At 43.0% G+C, this 24,953-nt stretch overlaps 1 protein-coding gene across 1 annotated transcript in view; it reads left to right on the top strand.

The window, feature by feature from the left end:
- LOC124621762 (esterase FE4-like) overlaps positions 1-23,572 on the top strand; it is a 76,755-nt gene extending 53,183 nt beyond the window's left edge. The window contains exons 7-11 of the mRNA XM_047147181.1: positions 868-1,033; positions 4,570-4,751; positions 7,725-7,857; positions 22,331-22,451; positions 23,070-23,572. Of these exons, the coding sequence (XP_047003137.1) occupies positions 868-1,033; positions 4,570-4,751; positions 7,725-7,857; positions 22,331-22,451; positions 23,070-23,229 (762 nt within the window). The 3' untranslated portion in view covers positions 23,230-23,572. The remainder of the gene's footprint in view (positions 1-867; positions 1,034-4,569; positions 4,752-7,724; positions 7,858-22,330; positions 22,452-23,069) is intronic.
- Positions 23,573-24,953: the final 1,381 nt, after the last annotated feature.

Genomic DNA, 24,953 nt, shown 5'->3' with positions numbered 1-24,953 from the left:
TGCGCTCCGTCTCTAACGACCTCGTTGTCGACGGGACGTTAAACAACACTAACCTTACCTAACCTGCATCCATTCCTATCCATTGTGCATTCAGACGGACGTGGGCAACTCCAGCAGAACAATGCGACACCCCACACGTCAAGAATTGCTAGAGAGTGGCTGCAGGAACACACTTCTGAGTTTAAACACTTCTGCTGGCTACCAAACTCCCCAGACATGAACATTATTGGGCATATCTGGGATGCCTTGCAACGTGCTGTTCAGACGAGATCTCCACCCCCTCGTACTCTTACGGATTTGCGGACAGCCCTGAAGGATCCATGGTGTAAATTCCCTCCAGCACTACTTCAGACATTAGTCGAGTCCGTGCCACGTCGTGTTGCGGCACTTCAGCGTGCTCGCGGGAGCCCTACACGATATAAGGGAGGTGTACCAATTTGTCTGACTCTTCCGTGTATTTGGGGTGGCCTGTCGTAGTTGGCTCACTTGTGTAGTGACCGTAACAAGTGAAGTCGTAAAGTTGCTCATCTGATCGCACGTGTACTTCATATCACATGACAACGACCTTGTATCAGGCCGAAACTGTACGTGATATCTGCATCTACTGTCACGATAAGAATTGTATAAATTTGTTGAAGTAGCCGCGCCTCCTTATGGAAAATTAGTAATTTTGGTAAATATCTCATCCTATAATGTGACTCGTTCAATGTAAGTATTGGGCGGAACCCTGAAGTTGTTAACTAAAAAAAACGATTTGGTTTACTTCTTTTTCAGTATTGTTAACTAAATTTTTTACGTTATATCTGAGATTCACAGCAGATGTACACTACCTGCTCGGGTAAAAAATTATTAATTTTTCTGTTGCAGGATAGTGTGAGTTTGTTCACCTGCGTGTGGGCCCCTAGTATTGAACCAGAAAACGATTCCACGTTTTTGACAGAGGAGCCGCAGAAAATTATAGCCGAGGGTCGCTTCAACAAAGTCCCCTTCATGACCGGAGCACTCGACCTGGAGCAGCTGAGACAAACACAGAGTGAGTATCAAGCTGCTTTCTTGCGATCCTTCCTTTCGATTCTATCTTCACTGACTTTCAATGATTTGGTATCATTGACCTTCACTGCTTTGGAGAACCCACTTTTTAGAAGCTACCAATCGACGCAAATTTGAAAACACTTTTTGCAATCATTTCTAAGGATGGGCTAAACTGTTAATTAGCAGTAATAAGTTGCGATGTTCCAGTTCCAGCGAGAAAATAGCATTGGCAAATCTGTTAATAAGTTACTAATATATGATACGTTCCACGCGGGACGTGAAGTACACAGAAGCCAGCGAAATAGTTCGCAGTGACGCAGTGATGTAACAATGTTTTCTGTTTCATGTGGTTGAAGAAGTCATCTGGACTTTTTATTTATTTAAGATTCAAGAAATTATATTTATCAGTCATTCAACTCGAAAGCGTTCCTTTATTTAAAAAAAAAAAACAACATCTTTTCAACACGTTTTGTACTAAATCCAGTGTTATTACGTAGCCTGTTTTTTGATAAAAATCCTCTGGCAAGGCACTGGTGTTACCAACATGGAGAACCAAGACATCTTTTGTTACTTTCGTCTCTTAAAGCACAGTATATCCACTTATACCTAGATTTGTGGTTCTTTTTAATTGTTGAATTACATGCAAAATTTAATGTAAAAATTCGATACTACGTTTTATCGCAGCAAATGATAGTTTCCGTAAAGAGTCCACAACACTCATGGACTTGTACACGTGTCTCAGTTGGAACAGCAGCACTGTTTGCGCGTTGGAACAACTCTGGACCTGCCAGGAGGCCCTGTCAACCGTTACCAAAGAAGGGAACAAACGCAGTCACGAGTCACACGCTGCCCAGGCGTATCTACACTGGTATTCAAAACTTTACGAAGAAAGTAACTTTCGCACGCCGAGTCACTGCCGCTAACACACCACAATGAAACTTGTACCATACATAGAAAGAACTGGTACAATATACGAGTGTCACTCCAAAAGAATTGCACACTATTTTTGTAAAAATACAGTTTTCATTCTGCATATGTGAAAGTTTTACGGTGTGTAGATACATCCTTCCCGCTTGTTTTCAAACGTAGTTCAACCTGTTCCAGTGAGTGGCGCCGTCACAGCATGTCTTCAAGATAGCTGCTACACTTGACGTTCGTCAGAAGCAACATGCTGTCATAGAATTCCTGTGCTGTGAAAACGAGACAGTAGGAAACATCCACAAGAGGTTTAAAAAGGTGTATGGAGATGCTGCTGTCTATCGCAGTACACTTAGTCGGTGGCAAGCAGGTTACGTGATGAAAGCGGGCACGGCAATATTGAAGATTGTCATCTCAGCCGCAGGCCTCGTACTGCACACACTCCAGACGATGTGCAGACAGTTAACGAATTGGTGACTGCTGACAGACACATCACAGTGAACGAATTGTCACGCTACATTGGGATAGGGGAAGGATGTGTTTGCAGAATACTGAAAGTGTTGGCTTTAGAAAAGGTTTGTGCCAGGTGGGTTCCCAGGATGTTGACAGTGGCTCACAAAGAAACAAGAAAAACGGTATGCGGCAAGCTTTTGGAACAGTACGAGAATAGTGGAGATGAATTTCTTGGAAGAATTGTGACGGGTGATGAAACATGGCTCCATCATTTTTCACCAGAGACGAAGAGGCTATCAATGGAGTGGCATCATGCAAATTCACCCAAGAAAAAAAAATTCAAAACCACGCCTTCTGCTGGAAAAGTTATGGCTACGGTGTTTTTCGATTGCGAAGAACTCTTGCTTGTGGACATCATGACAAGTGGAACCACCATAAATTCTGATGCATATGTGACGACACTGAAGAAACTTCAAGCTCGACTGAGTCGTGTTCGACCACATCGGCAAAAGCAGGATGTTTTGCTGTGGGACGACAATGCACGGCCACATGTCAGTCAAAAAACCATGGAAGCGATCACAAAATTCGGGTGGACAACACTGAAACACACGCCTTATAGTCCTGACCTGGCTCCATGTGACTAATATGTCTTTTGGAAACTGAAAGACACTCTTCGTGGAACAAGGTTTGAAGATGATGACTCCCTTGTGCACACTGCCAAACAGTGGCTCCAACAGGTTGCTCCAGAATTTTACTGTGCGGGTATACAGGCGCTGGTTCCAAGATGGCGTAAGGCAGTTGGGAGGGATGGAAATTATGTGGAGAAATGAAAATATTGTTCCTAAAGGATGTATCTACACACGGTAAAACTATCAAACATGTAGAATAAAAGATGGATTAAAAAAAAATAGTGTGCATTTCTTTTGGAGTGACCTTCGTAGTATAGAAGGTAACTCAAAAAAATTACACGATGCGTCGAACGCCAATGACACTTTTATTCAAAGACAATAATTACATTTAAGTCATCGCGATATATGATGGTCCCCTGGGCATTTAAAAAGGCGGGACATGGTTCTTAATAGGATGTTTGATCACCGCGGACGGCAGTGCATCCTCTAAAAAGTGCTCTCATGCTGGGCACAAAGTTGGTGAGGCCTCGTGGTGGGAAGTTCCACTCCTCTACCAGCGTGTTTAACAACTGCTGGACGGTCTTTGGTGGATGTGGACGTGCTACTGTCGCAGGTTCGAATCCTGCCTCGAGCATGGATGTGTATGATGTCCTTAGGTTAGTTGGGTTTAAGTAGTTCTAAGTTCTATGGAACTGATGACCTTAGATGTTAAGTCCCATAGTTCTCAGAGCCATTTGGACGTGCTACAGTACGTCTTTCCAACGCATCTCACGCGTACTCGATGGGATTTAACCCGGGGGAAATTGCAGTCGGAGGAGCCCTTGCACCTGGAGGATATTCGGCGAATGGATTGGCCTGCCCGTTCCCTTGAATTAAATTCGATCGATTACGTGTGATATGCGTTGTGGGGACGTATTACACCACGTCCACATGCATCAACGACCATACAGCACTTGTCAGTCGCGGAAGAGAGGGCTGATCTCGCACAGCGCTGAGAACGAGAATACGTTTCTGTGCACCCGCCAAGCCTGTGCGAGTTCCATACATGAGGAATGCCCGCTTCACCTCGACACTTCGGCAGAAGATCATGAGAGTCACTCTCGTCGAAATGTCGCGGAATTTCAACGCAACCATCCATACGGAAGCTCAAGAAGATTTCGTCAAAACTATATCCGACCTCACTCCTATCCAAAAACGAAATGAATGGTGTGAACCAGCATTTTTGTTGGTGACTCTTATATTATTAAAATTTTAATAGATTCTATCGTGAAACATACTATTTGCTTAATAGAAATGAATCAGTGGCAGTATTGGTTTAATACAAGTAGTTATTTTAATAGGGCCCATCCCTATTCATGCCACTTACAAAAAATATTGTGTCCAGTATTCTTCTCTAGAGTTATAAGACCTATATGCTAATTTACTTTCGCAAGTTTGACAGAAACAAAGTTTTCTATTTTCTTCCATTTCTTCTCTTTTTCCTTTAGTATGTGTGTAGCCTGCGCTCTCTGTTATTTTAACTTCTCTGTTCTGGCAGAAAATGGAGTGCTATCCACAGAGGAACAAGTGAGCAACTTAAACGAGAACTTTGAGGAGATCGTGGGTTGTGACATCAGGCTGCCGACCAAGGAAGAGCGACTGGAAGGCGCTCGTGCCGTCAAGCAGTTCTACTACAACGGCAGCGACATCACGTTGGACGACAGCTACACCACAGCGCTGGTGAGTCTAGGGCACCGCAGCTGCTACAAATACTCCCCTGCAGCTGTTCGCTGACCTTACAGGAGCTCGCGCGGGCCGGAAATACATGCCAGGAATTTAAAGATAAGCCGGGGAACGCAAAGTACGGCATACTTGAGCGAAATACGCCAAATCGTTTCTACATAAAATCGAACTGTCTGAATATAACTGTATCACTTCCATAATCATCAAGCAGTAGATACCGACATCCATGTTGATGCCGTGTTTCTTCCAGATGGCTTCCGATACAATTCTGTACTGGCGCCTAATGAACAAAATACGAGCGTACGGAATATCAGACCAGCTGATGCGACGGGACTGTATACTAGCAAACAGAACGCAGCATATCATTCTCAGCGGAGAGTGAGTTTCAGACATAAAAGTAATTCCAGGCGTGCCCCAAAGGCACGTGTTATAGTAGGCTACCATTGTTTTTCACAAAATGTATAATGATGTATTCGTTAACGTCGAAAGTTCGATGAGGCTTTTCGCAGATGATGCTGTAGCATATAGAGAAGTCCCAACGCTAGAAAATTGTAGCGGAAAAGCAAAGAGCATCAATACTTGCTGCAGGGATTGACAATTGATGCTCAGCTTAACGGACGTAACATCGGCAGAAAGACCCATTACTGTCTTTTTACAAAACAGAAAAACAAATACTGGAAGCAGTTAACATCCATAAGGTTTCTGACAGTATGCGTACTTAGGGATTTAAAGTGGAACGGCCATATAAAATTAATGGCCGGTAAGGCAGCTGCCACACTAAGATTCACTGGAAGAATCCTCAGGAAATCTAAATCAAGCCACAAAGGAGGTAGCTCACAGAACCCTCGTCCGACCACCACCAAACAGGATTGATGAAGGAGAAACACAAGATCCAAAGAAAAGCAGCACATTTCGTTACAGGTTCATTTACAAGGGTGCGAAAGCGGCACGGAGACGCTCACCGAACTCCAGTTGCAGATGCGGCAAGAGAGACATTCTGCATCACGGTGTGGTCTACTGCTGAAGTTCCGAGAGCGGACGTTGTAAGACGAGTCAATCAACACATTACTCCTCCTATGTGTGGTAAATTTGTGGTAAGGTCTTATGGGACCAAACTGCTGAAGTCATCGGTCCCTAAGCCTGCACACTACTTAATCTAATATAAACGAACTTACGTTAAGGACAACACACACACTGCCATGCCTGAGGGAGGACTCGAACGTCCGACGGGGGGAGCCGCACGGACCGTGATAAGGCGCCCTAGATCGCGTGGCTACCCAGCGCGGCTCCTCCTACGTGCATTTTGCTAAAATTTCATGAACGTAAATGAAGAGAAATTCGAGATCACGCGGAGGCTTAACAGCACTCGTTCTTCCCGCGAACAATTCGCGGCTGGAACAGCAAAAGTACACAAAATACCGTCCGTCTCACACCATAAAGCATGTAGATGTAGGTCAAACAGCACAGCCACACGGGGAAATTTCGAGAATTGCGAGATAAAAATGGCATAGGTAACGTTCCGAGTCAGCGATGTTGCTGCACTAACTTTTAGCACTTTGTAATGAAAAAGCGCAAGCATGTTGGCCCTCATAGGAACTGTTCAGGAACTAAATGATTAACTACGAAACTGTTCTGCCTGACACTTTCATCGACGCTTTTTATTTTCATACCTTTACATCACACTTGTACCATTGCCTCCTTTCTGCGTAATTGTTCAGTGTTGAATTGTTTGAAATACGCGCGCAGGCATCAGTCGCAACCTATAGCGATGATACTGCAACGTAGCAGTTTGAATTCTATGTATTGTTTTCGCAAAGCCACGTATATTTTGAGAGCGAGTAAAAGTGTCTTAAATATACATAACATGACTTAATATGCAGGCAAAAAGTTATTTATTATTAATGGAAATGTTACGCTCTCTTTCAATGAATGACAACGTAACGTAACCTGCAACTAACACAGTGATAATATAGAGCGTGAAATGATTTATTTTCCCAGCAAATTAATCTAATATTACACAGAAAGAAAGAATGGTACGTAAACTGCAACTAAACCAGCGGTAATATGGAGCATGAAATGATTTCTTTTCCCAGTAAATTAATCTAATGTTACGCAGAATGAAAGAATGGTACAAACATCTACGTATTTTTTGAAATAACTGCAAAGAATTTCTTTAACTTTATCTCTTTAAGAATTGGGTTGTCTTTTAATCTTTGGAATAACTGAAAATATTTTAAACCAGAGGTGAAGCCTCACCTAAGCCTTGCGGTGTTAAATCTCTAGATAAGTTTCGTAATCAAAAATATTAACTAACTTTAATATTGAAAACTGACTGTGAAAATTCATAAAAGCACTTTGAATTATTTTCCTTTGCGAGTGAAGCTTGGAAACACTGGAATATTTTTAGTACACGCAATGGCGGATTCAGCGCCACCGAAACAGTCGAAGCCAGATGGGCAATCGACAGCAATATTATTGTTATCTTTAAATAAATATCACGTGGAGGGAGAGGTATTTTTGAAAGGAAACATAAATACTTTCAATTAATAATATATTGTAACCTTAAAGCTCATACAGATAGGTAGTTATACATACATCAATCCACAGGAGGGAGAGAACAAGCGAAAAACAGAGAACAAACAGGGGCGAGCAACACCGATCTTGTGTATGTATATTACACTTGAAGTTCCATGATTTCATGGAACGTATTGAAATATATTATTCTTTGCAATTAATGGAAAGTATTTACAATGTTTGTCATAGAATATTATCAGACTCGACAAAATGAGTTATTTTCTCTTTCTACATTTCATTCACATCAGTTGAACAAATCGCGTGTACATTAGATAGGCTTCCAGGTGGCGCCACAGACTGTAGCCATTTAACAAGCGCCAGGTAAAAAGTAATTCGTTACATTTAATCGTTCTTATTACTTTGTGCATCCCGTAGCCTATGTATTATATCTTGCAGTTCGATTCGCACCTCTTTTTCGTGGAGGGCGTGGACGGGATGGTGAGGAGCATGGCCCGCTACTCCACAGAGCCTATCTACTACTACCAGTTCTCGTTCAAAGGTCCCCTCAGTGCATACCCTCACGGCGCAGGTACGTCGCGCAGTTGCTAAAGCATAGAAATCACTTAATTGCTTTGCTTAAATCACTTCATGATGCTTTCTAAGTCTTATCCAAGTCAAGCTCACCCTCTCTTTCTTTTTCTCTCTTTTTTTTTAATGCTGAAAGCGCATTTTGTTGTATCAGAATATTAAAGTTATAGTGTTGTGCTTTTTTGTAAAACTTCATATTGATGTAAAATGGTGGAAATTTTAAGGAGTAATGTGATATAGTATGGCGTAAAACGTGTCGTTTCTCTTTGCAGTCCCAAATATGGTCTTGAAAAAATATCAAGCGTGCACTCTACACGCAACATCCTAGGGGACGTGGGACAGGGCGATCGTGTAGATTTGCCTGTTCAAACATCGCATATCATACATGTACATGATAAATAAAATAAGCCAGTCTCACTCAAGACATCCGAACACCAGTTGTGCCGTTAAATAAACCTGTTGCCTTAAGATTAGGTTCCGAACGTTAACAGTTGTTTCATGTAAATTGCATAGTGTCTCTATATGTTGACAAATTCATGCTGCTAGATACTAAAAAATCATTACCTTTATGTTTAACTACAATCCGCTGCTAAACTTACGAGAACTTCACCTTCGCGTATGATCGAGGGCACTCCTGTTATCACACAGAAAGCGCCCTTTTGAGAACTAGTGAGATAAAACTCATTATTCACTGATTCCGTGCTAATTACCACACTGCATTTTTTTTTCACAGCTGCATAAAAGCTAACAAGTCCCTTTGTGCGGATATTTTTGGCATAATATTTATAAATACACTATCTGATCAAAAATATCGGGACTCAGCTATTAAATGCAGACTTGATCACCAGATGTCACTAGAGACGGACCCGCCAATATAAAAGGAGTCAGCAACCACTGTGTTGTCAGTAGAAAAGCCGTAACAGCAGAATGTGTCGGTCACGACAGTTCAGTGACTTAGAATGCGGATCAGTCACCGGATGTCACCTGAGTAACAAATACATCAGGTAGATTTCAGCCCTTCTCAAGCTGCCTACATCGACGGTTGATGATGCGGCTGTGAAGTGTAAATGTCAAGGAACAACCACAGATAAACTAAGTCCAGGCACCCTCACGTACTGAGAGAGATCGTAGAGCATTGCAGAGGAGGGATGTAAAAAGTCGTATGAAATCAGCATGAGCTCCAAAGAACTAACAGCAGTTGATGTACGACAATGCCTGTGTGTAGGGGTTAAAAATAATGTGGTACAGTTTTTCGTAAGCTAGACGCTTCTGTAGACAAAGTTGAGTGACACCTGAGATGGTGTAAAGAGTCACGCCACTGGGCAGAGGACGCCTGGATATGAGTGACCGGAAGCACTAAGTCACTCTGAGCCCTGTGGCAATCCAGTGGAACGGTTTTGGCTTGGCGAATTCCCGGATAAAGTTGTCTGCCATCATGTGTAGTGCCAACAGGGAAGTAAGAAGGCGGTGTTGTGGTACTGTTGGGTTTCCCGCGCTTAAGTTGTATTCCACTTATCACGCATAAGAAAACACTAAATGCAGAAGGATATGAACATATATTTCAGCATTGTGTGCTGCGCACAGTAGAGGAACAGTTCGGAGATGCTGATTATATTAGCGTCACAATGCAATCTCACGTAAGGCAGTGTCTCTGGGCAATGGTTTGTGGACAACAATATTCCTGAAATGGACTGGCCTGATCAGTGTCCCACCCGAAACCAACGGAACACTTTTGGAACGATTTCGATTTCGCTCCAGAATCCGGCTTCCAGCACCACTACCTTCTCTCATTTCAGCGCTTGAGGACGAATGGGCTGCCTTTCCTCCACAAACATTCAAACACGTCATTTAGCGGGGTTCATAAAGCCGAAGGATGAGCACACTCTTATCACATGTCCACTAATAGGTGTCTGCATGCTATTGACTTAACCCTTTCATGGATAAAATTCATTTTCTACAGATTTTTAAAATATTAAGGTGATAACGGTTTCTTTTCAGTCCCATTATTATATTTTCACCACCAAAATATTTTTTAAGTTTTCCATTTTTTCACAACAGGAAATGGGACACATATGTCCCATGAACCATGAAGAGTTGATAATAGCCAGATCAAGAAAAAAGTAGAATAGTCGATGTCACCATTTTATGGATCGTCTGCCTGCCATATATCTTTCACGTAGCTGATCAAATCGGTCAACGCCGCCCAATGTGTTATTGTAATGACTTACTACTTCAGGACAGGATACAGTTACCTTAGAGCCATCTTTCAGTTTTCTTTCAATAAATTTGACATCTTTTGGATTGTTGTATGTGGAAAGAAGGCAAACTGCTTTGTTGTCCTGCCATTTCACAGCAGCTACACCACACTTTACTGCAAACTGAAACTCTCCACGTTTGAGATCACTTTTTTTGTTTTCTAATATTCCTGGTAGTCCTTTCCTCTTTCCTCTTACAGTTCCACAACTATAAAGGCCTTTGTTCCTCAGTCCTTTCATCAACTTGTTTGAAAACATATGTGCTCCACAATGTTTTTGCAAAAAAGTTTCTCAAAATAAACAAATTCACTGTCTGTTACACTGAAATCTACTTTCGATTTTGGCTCCTTACACAGAATCACAGTGTTTTCAAAACATGTAGTATCATCACCCCAGTCACTGTCGGAATCACTTACATCTTGATCTCCTGTTCTTCAGTGTTTATAACACATGCATTATGTTCAGCCTTTTCATAAGAGTTCTTATCAACGAAAATATCAGGAAAGACATTTGCAATTCTACGCCAGCCGGAGTGGCCGTGCGGTTCTAGGCACTACAGTCTGGAACCGCGTGACCGCTTCGGTCGCAGGTTCGAACCCTGCCTCGGGCATGGATGTGTGTGATGTCCTTAGGTTAGTTAGGTTTAAGTAGTTCTAAGTTCTAGGGGACTGATGACCACAGCAGTTAAGTCCCATAGTGCTCAGAGCCATTTTGCAATTCTACTGTCAGTGTTATTTGTTATTTGTGAAATGTCTGAACTACCACCTGCTGTTCGATTTTCTGATACCTCATGTGGCATACCACTTCTAGATGACTCTGCATCGGAAGTATTGTCCTCTTCAGGATAATCAGCTTCAGCTTCCGAGTCCTCAGGATCATCTGGCAGCGAGAAAAGATAATGGAGAATCTCACTGTCTTTTACTATCTGCAAAATAGTAATGATAATTCATTAATAGCAAGCTTTAACTGTATTATTTTCAGTGTGAAAAGGAATAAAACAGCATCACATTATATTTCAAACCGTTAAATAACTTCACAAATAATGTCCGCTCACCGCCTTTTCTATTGCCTTTGCAGTGCAGTCCCGATTTTTTCTCAGGTTCAGTACAATCGTCCCTAGATGGCAGCACCATGCAGAGCTGGGTGACATACATCCCGACACTCGAACTGGCGCTCAACCACGGAAGGGTTAATAGTGTACTCATTTTATAAACTGAAACGCCTTTCTTTGCTGCAGTATTTAGTTGTTTATGTCCCGGCGTGTTAACATTTTACATCAACGCATCTTCAGAGCATTCAATGTGGAATTATGCAACTTGATTTTCACATGCGACGGATTACAAACTGTTTCCTAAAACTGTATACTTCACAGTACATCGCTAAAGATAAAGGGGTTGGATGAAAATATAGAAACACCGCCGGAAACGCAGGTGCTACCCAAGCCTGCAGATTGCACTGTTGTATGTGACCATGAACGGCTCCTGCAATGTCTTCAATAAGTTGCAGGTTAGAACAGTGTTCTGTGTAGTTGTGAGTGGATTACACCAGAGCTGAGTGAAGTCAAACGTCGGTAAACTTTGCTTCTCTTATGGTGGGTGTTTCCGTAATGAAGGTGGCCGAAGTGTTTGTTGTTACAGGAGGGACCGTATGCAAGAGTTATACTGCGCACAGGGGATGCGGAAAAACATCATCCGTCAAGTCACAACGCGGGTGGAGGTCTGTGTTGAACAATCGCGACAGCAGGTCATTGAAGAGCACTGTGTTGTAAACTAAGAGGACGATAGCTGCAAAAGTCATTGCAGAGCTGAATGTCGCACTCACGAACCCACAAAACAACACGAAGAGAGGTCCATAATCAGCGAAATGCAGGGCGAGCTTAAGTTACAAAACCGCCCATCAATGATGCAAATACCCCTAAAAGGAAAACGTGGTGCAAAAGCCATAAAACCTGCATTACAGAGAAGTGGAAGAAAGTCATTGCTCGGATGAGTATTGTTTGACACTGTTTCCAACTTCTGATCGTATTTACGTGCCAAGAGTGAAACATAACGGTATCTCGGTGACTGATCTGGGCAGCCACATCGTGGTATTCCGCGGATTGCGTGGTTACCCTGCAAGGTGCCATTACTACCAAGAGTTAAGTGATCGCTTTGCCTGATCAGGTCCATCCTATGGCAGAATATTTGTTCCCCACTGGTTATGCTTTGTTCCAAGACGAGAGAGCCCCTCTTCACACACATCGCATCGTCTAGCACTGGTGTCATGAGCAAGAGGATGGATTGTCGCATGTCCCCTGGCCACCACAGTCACTAGAGGTCAGTATTATCGAACCTTGATGATCTACTTTGGAGAAAAGGGTGCGCGATCACTACACACTTCCACCATAGTTTCCTGAACTTGCCACTACTTTCTATGAAGAATGGTATAAGACTCCCTTGAAAACCATAAACGACCGGTACTTATTCGTTTCTAGGCGCCTGGAAGCTTCCTACACTGTTTTAAGCACGGTAATGAGTTCTCTTTTTTCTCTTTCAACATTTTTTCTCCGGGCCCTGTACCTTAATACAAAAGGCGAAATGCGTCTGGAACATAAATAAATACATACTGCAGCAAGAAAAAGGATTTTCAGTTTTCAAAAGTAATACACAAAGTTTGACAACATAGTTTTGTCTCCCCACACACGCCCCATCATCTTTTTCCTCTTAAATATGTTTTAATACGCTAGAATCGTGAGTTGTTTCACATAGACGAATAGTGACGGGGTACTTATAAAAATATTCTCTGATAAAAAAGTGAAACTCTCACAAGACACAGTCGGACGCCAATATAACTTCGAACACATATACAGGGTGGTCCATTGATAGTGACCGGGCCAAATATCTCACGATATAAGCATCAAACGAAAATACTACAAAGAATGAAGCTCGTCTAGCTTGAAGGGGGAAACCAGATGGCACTGTGGTTAGCCCGCTATATGGCGCTGCCATAGGTCACACGGATATCAACCCCCATTTTATGACATATTCGTGTAGTACGCAAAGAAATATGAATGTTTTACTTGGACCACTTCTTTCGCTTTATGATAGATGGCGCTGTAATAGTCACAAACGTATAAGTACGTGGTATCACGTAACATTCTGCCAGTGCGGATGGTATTTGCTTCGTGATACATTAGCCGTGTTACAATGGACCGTTTACCAATTGCGGACAAGGTCGATATCGTGTTGATGTATGGCTATTGTGATCAAAATGCCCAACGGGCGTGTGCTGTGTATGCTGCTCGCTATCCTGGACGACATCATCCAAGGGTCCGGACCGTTCGCCGGATAGTTACGTTATTTAAGGAAACAGGAAGTGTTCAGCCACATGTGAAACGTCAACGACAACCTGCAACAAATGATGATGCCCAAGAAGGTGTTTTAGCTGCTGTCGCGGCTAATCGGCACATCAGTAGCAGACAAATTGCGCAAGACTCGGGAATCTTAAAAACGTCAGTGTTGAGAGTGCTACATCAACATCGATTGCACCCGTACCCTATTTCCATGCACCAGGAATTGCATGGGGATGACTTTGAAAGTCGTGTACAGTTCTGCCACTGGGCACAAGAGAAATTACGGGACGATGACAGATTTTTTGCACGCGTTCTACACTCCTGGAAATTGAAATAAGAACACCGTGAATTCATTGTCCCAGGAAGGGGAAACTTTATTGACACATTCCTGGGGTCAGATAGATCACATGATCACACTGACAGAACCACAGGCACATAGACACAGGCAACAGAGCATGCACAATGTCGGCACTAGTACAGTGTATATCCACCTTTCGCAGCAATGCAGGCTGCTATTCTCCCATGGAGACGATCGTAGAGATGCTGGATGTAGTCCTGTGGAACGGCTTGCCATGCCATTTCCACCTGGCGCCTCAGTTGGACCAGCGTTCGTGCTGGACGTGCAGACCGCGTGAGACGACGCTTCATCCAGTCCCAAACATGCTCAATGGGGGACAGATCCGGAGATCTTGTTGGCCAGGGTAGTTGACTTACACCTTCTAGAGCACGTTGGGTGGCACGGGATACATGCGGACGTGCATTGTCCTGTTGGAACAGCAAGTTCCCTTGCCGGTCTAGGAATGGTAGAACGATGGGTTCGATGACGGTTTGGATGTACCGTGCACTATTCAGTGTCCCCTCGACGATCACCAGTGGTGTACGGCCAGTTTAGGAGATCGCTCCCCACACCATGATGCCGGGTGTTGGCCCTGTGTGCCTCGGTCGTATGCAGTCCTGATTGTGGCGCTCACCTGCACAGCGCCAATCACGCATACGACCATCATTGGCACCAAGGCAGAAGCGACTCTCATCGCTGAAGACGACACGTCTCCATTCGTCCCTCCATTCACGCCTGTCGCGACACCACTGGAGGCGGGCTGCACGATGTTGGGGCGTGAGCGGAAGACGGCATAACGGTGTGCGGGACCGTAGCCCAGCTTCATGGAGACGGTTGCGAATGGTCCTCGCCGATACCCCAGGAGCAACAGTGTCCCTAATTTGCTGGGAAGTGGCGGTGCGGTCCCATACGGCACTGCGTAGGATCCTACGGTCTTGGCGTGCATCCGTGCGTCGCTGCGGTCCGGTCCCAGGTCGACAGGCACGTGCACCTTCCGCCGACCACTGGCGACAACATCGATGTACTGTGGAGACCTCACGCCCCACGTGTTGAGCAATTCGGCGGTACGTCCACCCGGCCTCCCGCATGCCCACTATACGCCCTCGCTCAAAGTCCGTCAACTGCACATACGGTTCACGTCCACGCTGTCGCGGCATGCTATCAGTGTTAAAGTCTGCGATGGAGCTCCGTATGCCACGGCCAACTGGCTGACACTGACGGCGGCGGTTCACAAATGCTGCGCAACTAGCGCCATTCGACGGCCAACACCGCGCTTCCTGGTGTGTCCGCTGTGCCGTGCGTGTGATCATTGCTTGTACAGCCCTCTCGCAGTGTCCGGAGCAAGTATGGTGGGTCTGACACACCGGTGTCAATGTGTTCTTTTTTCCATTTCCAGGAGTGTATTTAACGACGAAGCGTCATTCACCAATAGCGGTAACGTAAACCGGCATAATATGCACTATTGGGCAACGGAAAATCCACGATGGCTGCAACATCTAGAACATCAGCTACCTTGGCGGGTTAATGTATGGTGCGTCATTATGGGAGGAAGGATAATTGGCCCCCATTTTATCGATGGCAATCAAAATGGTGCAATGTATGCTGATTTCCTACGTAATGTTCTACCGATGTTACTACAAGATGTTTTATTACATGACAGAATGGCGATGTACTTCCAACGCGATGTATATCCGGCACATAGCTCGCGTGCGGTTGAAGCGGTATTGAATAGCATATTTCGTGGCAGGTGGATTGTTCGTCGAAGCACCATACCATGGCCCGCACGTTTAGCGGATCTGACGTCCCGGATTTCTTTCTGTGGGAAAAGTTGAACGATATTTGCTATCGTGATCCACCGAAAACGCCTGGCAACATGCGTCAGCGCATTGTCAATGCATGTGCGAACGTTACGGAAGGCGAACTACTCGCTATTGAGAGGAATGTCGTTACACCTATTGCCGAATGCATTGAGGTTGAGGGACATCATTTTGAGCATTTATTGCATTAATGTGGCATTTACAGGTAATCACTCTGTAACAGCATGCGTTATCAGAAATGATAAGTTCACAAAGTTACATGTATTACATTGGAACAAGCGAAATAAAGTGTTCAAACGTACCCCTATTTTAATTTAAAAAACACACCTGTTACCAACGGTTCGTTTAAAATTATGAGCCATATGTTTGTGACTATTACAGCGCCATCTATCACAAAGGGAAAAAAGTGATCCAACTAAAACATTCATATTTCTTTACGTACTACACGAATATGTAATAAAAAATGGGGGTTCCTATTTAGAAAAACGCAGTTGATATCCGTTTGACCTATGGCAGCGCCATCTAGCGGGCCAGCCATAGCGCCATCTGGTTTCCGCCTTCAAGCTAAGCAAGTTTCGTTCCTTGTAGTTTTTTCGTTTGACGCTCATTTCGTGAGATATCTGGCCCGGTCACGATCAATGGACCACCCCGTATATCATCGGCGGGCATGTCAATGAGTAGAGCTGCAGTTCTCTGTGAAACGTAGAACGGCCACCAGTGTGCATTAGTGCTGCTCGTGTTTCGTGTTGTTAGTAGGCCTGGTAGAGCATATATGTAAGAGGAGTGAGCACCGCCAGACTTTGATGAGTGTGAAGGACATGACGCGTATTCATGTGAGACAGCGTTATTAGCATCTGACAGAATCTCAAATGGGCCTCATTGTGGGTGTACGAGGTGTGTTAAGAAAGAAACCGAACTTTTGCTGTATCAGCTTTATTGCTTATCGCACACTATTTTAAGCATTGTCCCCTTGAAAATAGTCCCCTCTATTGGAAATACACCGTTCCCTTCGTTTCTTCCAGTTTTGGAACGCCTCTTGGAACACATTTTGTGAGATGACCCGCAGGTTTCTCATCGCATTGTCCTGTATCTCCTCTATGGTTTGGAAACGACGTCCTTTCAATGTGTTTTTCCGTTTGGGAAACAGGAGAAAGTGTGCTGGGGCTACATCCGGAGAATACGGTGGATGGGGCACAATGGGAACGTCGTGTTTTGCTAGATAGCTGCAGATAACGAGAGACGCGTGAGCTGGCACTTTCTCGTGATGCAACGCGCAACTTTGGTTTACCCACAATTCAGGCAGCATCCCTCATGAGCGGTAGGATTCCCTGGTAGATTTCATTGTTTACCATCTGACCACGTGGTACAAATTCAAGATGGATAATGCCTTTGTAGTCAAGAAACACAACCAACATCACCTTGATCTTCGACCGACTCATGCGCGCTGTTTTTGGACGAGGTGACCCTTTGCCCACCCACTGCCAAGACTACATCTTCGTTTCAGCATCATAGCCGTACAGCCACGTCTCATCGCCTGTTATGATGTTCTTAAGAAAGTTTTCATTGTCATTAACAGTGGTAAGTAGTTCCTCGCACATTTCAACACGAGTCTCTTCCTGATCTCCAGTCAACAAACGCAATTTCGCCCTGACACGACGCATCTCAAGTTTTTATCTCAAAATTTGATGGCATGATCCTACGCTAATGCCCACCTCCTCAGCAACGTCCCGAACAGTTAAACGACGGTTTCCGCGAATCACAGCACGAATGCTGTCCACATGGCCATCATCTGTTGATGTGGAAGGACGTACAGACTTGGAATCGTCACAGACCGACATTCTACCTTGTTGTAAACGTTTGAACCACTCGTAGGATTGCGTGCGCTCATACAGTCCTCCCCGTACGCTTGGGTAAGCATTTGAAATGTCTCTGTGAAAGTTTTGGTAAGTTGGTAGCGGAATTTAAGGCACACACGTTGTTCTTCAAGTTCCTTCATTGCACTAATCCGATGAGCAGGCTGTACATGTGCTTACTTCACGAGTTATGGTTCGTTTGCTAATTGTCCGAGCTGCACGAGGCAAATGGCAGTTTGCTGTCTAAACCTGCTGCTGAGTGCGCTCTCTCTGCTGGTTGGCGTGCTATTTCGAAAGGTGGTTTGCTTTTTGAACACACCTCGTACAATATCTAGATTTGTAGGGCATTCAGATCTGACAGTGGCCCGATGTTTGGGTGCATGAGAACCTAAGGACAGGCATACTCGGCAGGTTTCCGGTCGACCACGTCTGACCCCACAAGGGAGGACCGCCATATAGTTCAACACGCACGTCTGCACCCACTCACTTCTGCGTCTGTCATTCGAGAACAACTAATGGACTTCCGCAACATTCTGTATCTTCCCGCACCTTTGGTCACAGACTAGCAGCAGTTGGACTAGGAAATTACCGCACCTTGCATAGGCTGACGTTAACGCCGCAACACAAACTGCTGCGTTTGGAGTGGTGCCGTACTTGGGAAGCTCGGACTGCTGATGAATGGCGTCGCGTTCCGTTCATCGGTGAGTTGGGGTTCTGAGCTACCCGGAAGACCATCCTCAGCGAGTATGGGTCCAATGATTTGGAGAGGCACAGCGGTGTCAGTACTGGCGTAATCACAGTCTAACACAACAGTCGCGACACTCTGTCTCTTTTTTGTTACCTACCAAGCGGCCAGGAAGTTACACTGTTGAGTTCGGCGAGATCTTGAGAGCGACAGCAGTGGAATAGATTTTACGAACGGTAGAGTCTGTTGCACCATAAACTGCGGCAACAAGAAGAAGAAGACCTGACATTTGTCTTTTTTCAGATTTCCTAACGATCCTAGGAGGTGTGAACCGTTATTTTACAGAACAGTTTATTTACGATTTGCTTGTAACCTATAGATATTGACAGGAGAATATGGTGTTCCTTAAGAACAAAAAAGTTGCCAGTGAACAACAGAAGACCTGACCTTTTGCAGAAACGCGTCCATCTACTCAAAAACGTGAAGTTTTCTTCGCTACACTTCCAGTCAAATCAGTGAAAGTGGAATGTAAGAAACGTGTGTGGAACGCAGTACCTACAATATTTAACGTAGCAGATAAGCCTCCACAACTTCCGCTGAAGGAAAAATCACATAGAAGTGCTAATAGAAGAACAAAAGCAAAAAAATTGTTTCTCAACACAGAAGAAGCCATTTCCACAATCGTTGCTGCGTCTGAGCCAAAAACGGCAAGAATGCTCAACACATTCACTTTTGAGCAAAAGTAATTATATTTACAAAATATGTATGTATTCTGACCCTACGACTTATCTTAGAAGAAAGATTAAGGCAAAAGTACGTTTCCAGCATTTGTAGACTTAGAGAAAGCTTTTGACAATGTTGACTGGAATACTCTCTTTCAAATTCTGAAGGTGGCAGGGGTAAAATACAGGGAGCGAAAGGATATTTGCAATTTGTACAGAAACCAGATGGCAGTTATAAGAGTCGGGGGACATGAAAGGGAAGCAGTGGTTGGGAAGGCAGTGAGATAGGGTTTTAGCCTCTCCCCGATGCTATTCAATCTGTATATTGAGCAAGCAATACAGGAAACAAAAGAAAAATTCGAAGTAGTATTAAAATCCATGGGGAAGAAATAAAAACTTTGAGGTTCGCCGATGACATTGTAATTCTGTCAGAGACAGCAAAGGACCTGGAAGAGCAGTTGAACGGAATGGACAATGTCTTGAAAGGAGCATATAAGATGAACATAAACAAAAGCAAAACGAGGATAATGGAATGTAGTCGAATTAAATCGGGTGATGCTGTTGGAATTAGATTAGGAAATGAGACACTTTAAGTAGTAAAGGAGTTTTGCTATTTGGGGAGCAAAATAACTGATGACGGTCGAAGTAGAGAGGATATAAAATGTAGACTGGCAATGGCAAGGAAAGCGTTTCTGAAGAAGAGAAATTTGTTATCATCGAGTATAGATTTAAGTGTCAGGAAGTCGTTTCTGAAAGTATTTGTATGGAGTGTAGCCATGTATGGAAGTGAAACATGGACGATAAATAGTTTAGACAAGAAGAAAATAGAAGCTTTCGAAATGTGGTGCTACAGAAGAATGCTGAAGATTAGATGGGTAGATCATATGACTAATGAGAATTGGAGAGAAGAGGAGTTTGTGGCACAACTTGATTAGAAGAAGGGATCGGTTGGTAGGACATGTTCTGAGGCATCAAGGGATCACCAATCCAGTACTGGAGGGCAGCGTGGAGGGTAAAAATCGTAGAGGGAGACCAAGAGATGAATACACTAAGCAGATTCACAAGGATGTAGGCTGCAGTAGGTACTGGGAGAAGAAGCTTGCACAGGATAGAGTAGCATGGAGAACTGCATCAAACCAGTCTCAGGACTGAAGACCACAACAACAACAACAACATTTATGTATTACAAAGTCGAGTGAAGTGTAGCACTGTGTGAAACATTAGGCTCCCTACAAAGTTGTTATATGTCAAGGGAAGTGCCTGTCATAACAAGAACAGACGACGAAATAAATAAATTCTTCTCACACATAAAATATGTGTTTACATTGTCTTGTTTTCATGGTAGAAAGAAAATTTTTCACATATTCGAAAGTATTTCTTCATCATTAAACTGTAGCTTACGTCACTGAAACAGGGAGATTCGGCTGTTTTTTCGTGTATTTCATGATCAATCACAACTCTTGATAATTTACGAGTGCTTGGAAAGCAAAAAAGTAATAACTGTTTCGCTTGATTAGAAAAATAAATAAAAACGAACTTTAACTTTATGGCTGCTTTTTCGCCGCTTGGGGCGCTAGTGTCGCACCGGCTGGCAGACGGTTAGAGTTCTCATAGCAATGTGTTCAAAAATGGCTCTGAGCACTATGGGAGTTAACTTCTGAGGTCATCAGGCCCCTATAACTTAGAACTACTTAAACCTAACTAACCTAAGGACATCACACACATCCATGCCCGGGGCAGGATTCGAACCTGCGACCGTAGCGGTTGCGCGTTTCCAGACTGTAGCGCCTAGAACCGCTCGGCCACTACGGCCGGGTCATAGCAGTGAGTGTCAGGAATGTATATGTAAGACTGTGGCTTTTTGGAAGTAGGGAGTCATCAGGTATGGCTTCTAGCAATGGCTGGTGGTGAAAAGGGAATTCTGACAACACAAGGAAACGCCACCGGCATCCTGCGTCCACATGTGCTGCCTCTCATGCGACAGTATCGTGGTGCCATTTTTCAACAGGTTAATGCTCGACCATACATGACATGTGTCTGTATGAACTGTCTGCGTGCTGTGGAGATACTACCGTGGCGAGCATGATCCCCAGATCTGTACTCCATAGAATGTACGGAATGTGGGACGATCTCCCACATCAGTTGTATCCCAGTGCCAAAATCCAAGATATCAGTTATAACATTTATAGGCTGCAGGGGAGGATACAATGGCCTTCTGACACTCTTCTCAACAGAATAATTGCAATGCATCTAGGCCAGAGGGGATGCAACATTATTCTGATATGTGACCTCATAGTGCCAAATTGTTTTTGAAAATTTGACTCGATATTGTAATTCCTGAAATAATATCACACACTCTCTCAAGCCGTGGAATTTCATGTCGTTTCGTCATCGCCTTCTGTGTGCTTCACTTCTGTCGTCAAGTAGTGTAATTACGAGAATCATTGTTTTTTGTTGTTAACACAAGTGTGAAGAGGAATGAAACGAAATATCTAAAAATTAACAAGTTTCTTATGGTGGCTATTCAGTTAATTAAAAATTCTCCCCACGCGCTCCTTAATTGTCATAGAATCCCAATCCTTCTGTTATATTTGACTTACAGGCCGATTTACTTAGTCTAATCAGACAGCATCTTCACGAACCTAATTTAGATCACGCAAGAGAACACATAAAACTTTATTATTAACAGTTTTATTTCTTAAGCATTTCTATGATTCTTTCATGATAATGCAAACATTATCTTAGCAATTACAAATAAGGTTATTATTAGCAAATATATACTCTTAACATGAAAAGACATCAGTAGCTTATTTAATTTCAATAATTTCAAACCACATTAAAAACGTTAGGGAATTACATGAAGTCAGATAAGGGTGGAGAGTGAGAAATGAGGAAATGTTTCCTTATCTGCCTTAACGGATAATGTAGAGATGTGAGAAGCAGTTAGAAAACACAATTAGCAACAGATAATTCTATAGGATGGATTATTCTTATGATGTCCTTTGAACGTACTGAATTTCTCTTTGATTTTTGGTTAATTCATGTTCTTGATAAGAGTAATATTTTTGAAAATCATCTAATGTAAAAAGTGTGTCACAGATTTTTTATTTTCGTTATATAGGGTATTATTTATCTGTTTATTAGATACAAGTGTTAGGGACAAAAACACATTATAAATGTAGATGTAGTTGCCATTTCACGTAATGGTGCTTGAGTTGGGTACACATAGACTCCACAGCAAATAAAAAGTAATTAATAGATGTTCTGTAACAAATCAAGGAAAATAAAATTTAATTAATTTTAATGTTTGCTCTATTAATGAAATTCATACTTTTATCAAAATCAAGCTTTTGCAATGTTTGGTTTCTGCTCCATAGATAAAAAGAAACATTGACATTCAGGTATCTAGAATTGTTACTATTTCCGAGCAACCGACATCCGGTGCATAATTCCTCTTCTGCCTTTTGTGTTTAGGTGCGTCACATGGTGACGATCTGAATTATTTGTTCAATAGAAATACGGTGGAAGCCAATTCCACTTCAGGCATAATCCAGGCTCAAATGACACAAATGTGGGTTAACTTCGCCAAATATGAGTAAGTATAAAACTTATTATATTTCATATTTATTACTTTCATTGGTGATGGTTAATGGTAAGAATCAAATTTCTCGCAGATATGTGTAAACCGGCATTTAGATAAGTAATATAACCGATAGCCATTCTACTCAATGATTTTATGAAAAAAATAGTAATAGGAATTTGCTCCAATTCAACTACCTACTTCCATGTGAAATATAAGACTATTAAAGCCACAACTAAGTCCACTAATTGATAAGTCCCTTTCTTACCTCTTTATGTGTTTATTAGATTGATGAATATCCCTGTCAGAATTTGAATTCGTGAGCATGTAATGTGAAAGCAATTTGTAGACGGTGATGCACCCGCAAAAACATTTACTATCCAGGTGAAATGTGATAAGCAGCAATGAAAAATAGCCACTCACAAAAAATTATTGCCTTTTCAAATAAAGAAAGAGCACAATAGTTCATTTCTGTTGCCTGTTTCCCAGATTCCTAAACGTCCTATTATAATACTCTGTTAATTTTTAGAGTGTGAGTTGCGTTGTAAAATAAACCACTTAAAACAGTTTCTGAACATTTATACTAATTCTGAGAAGTGGTTTGTCCAACTGACATATTTACTGTTGTTTCAGCAATCCGACGCCGGAAGAGACATCACTTGTGCCACTGACGTGGAAACAGTACGACGAGTCTACCCAATTCTATTTGCAGATAACATCACCGCTTAGTAACGGTACCAATGTGTTTGGTCCGTACATGAAATTCTGGCACGACCTGCTCCCTCTCAGTTAAAGGCCCTACACTCACCACAATTATTTCAACACAGACGTACTGACGTAAATTAATGAGACACTATATGCGGAGAGAGCAGTCTCATAGAAGCTAGGTGTGCCTGCAATCTTTTGAGTAAAACTGACATTGGTAACGAAAATTTTTGAAACTGGTTTGATACATGACAGGTCTTTAGTTTTATTTCCCTTTTTTACAGATACTTTGTGACATGTAAGTCATTCTATGAATACCATGAGTTTGTCCGGCGAAATACTGTTATACACTGTGTTTTGTATTTACTCGAATAAGAAGTTGAACCTGTGTAAGCGTTGAGTGATAACCAGTAAAGTAATTTTTTACTGAGCATTGTCTACGTCGTCATTTCCTTAGAACCTTCACGAAAAAATGATCTTTAATGTAAGTGCGTGTCCGACCTAATTTATCTTTATGCATTATAATGTCACCAGCTGCGTTTTTCTGTCTATATATGAAACCTAATCTTAGGGGCGGGTCGCTAATACTCTTATGTTTCTTCCTTTTTAATTTGTACAAGTAAATGGAAAATGGCGTACTTCTGTAGCCAAACGTTTATGTTTCTTTCTCTTCAATTTGTAGAAATAACTGGAAAACTGTGTATTTCTGTAGCCAAAGTTTGTGGCTGTATGGATAGTTGTTATGGAATCCTCTGTAAAATCAAATTGTCCGAAAACAAATACAACGAAGAAACATATTTTATACAAATAATATTGCGGCGTATAAAATACCACCATACGGTATTATAATTTCACCAGGCAATCATCATGCAAAACATGAAACTCAGATGGATTTGAGCAGCAAAATTCATAAAATTGAGGTACCACAGAGTGACTTGGTATTCATATCATAGTACACGCTCACAATTGTAAATATACATTGGTGACAGAACCCACGAGAGAGCGGTATGCACATATACAGATGCTGGTAGTATCGTGTACACAAGGTAAGTAGGACAGTACATAAGAGGAGCTGTCACTTGTACTCAAGGTCATTCATATGAAAAGGTTTACGACGTGATTATTGCGGCTTGGGAATGGTAGTTGGAGCTAGACACAGGGAGCATTCCATTTCGGAAATCATTAGGGAATTCAATATTCCGAGATCGACACTGTCAAGAGTGTGGAAGAATACCACCTCTCACTACGAACAACGCAGTGGCCGACGTCCTTCGCATAGCGACCGAGAGCAGCGGTGTTTTTGCGTAGAGTTGTCAGTGCTAATAGACAGGCAACACTGCGAGCAGTAACCTTGGAAATCAATGTGAGACGTACAACGAACGTATCCGTTGCGACAGTGCTGCGAAATTCGGTGTTAATTGGCTGAGCCAGCAGACGGCAGATCGGGTTGCCTTTCCTAACTGCACGACATCGCCTGTAGCGACTCTCCTGTGCTCGTGACCCTGGACCACTGGAGAACCGTGACCTGGACGGATGGGTCCAGATTTCAGTTGGTAAGAGCTAATGGCAGGTTTGCGTGAGCCGCAGACTCCACGAAGTTGCGAACAAGGCACTGTGCAAGCTGGTAGTGGCTCCATAATGGTGTGGGCTATGATTACACGTAATGGAGTGGGTCCTGGTTATTTTCGTCTACTTGGAGACCAGTTACAGCCATTCATGATGTCCCCAGACAACGATGGAATTTTTGTGCGTGACGACGTGCCATGTCACCAGGTCACAGTTGATCATGACTGGTTTAAAGAACATCCTGGA

The sequence above is a fragment of the Schistocerca americana genome, chromosome 1 (assembly GCF_021461395.2).
Source record: "Schistocerca americana isolate TAMUIC-IGC-003095 chromosome 1, iqSchAmer2.1, whole genome shotgun sequence".
NCBI classification, from domain to species: domain Eukaryota; kingdom Metazoa; phylum Arthropoda; class Insecta; order Orthoptera; family Acrididae; genus Schistocerca; species Schistocerca americana.
The sequence above is the reverse complement of the archived record's forward strand: the minus strand, read 5'-3'. Positions and strand labels throughout refer to the sequence as shown.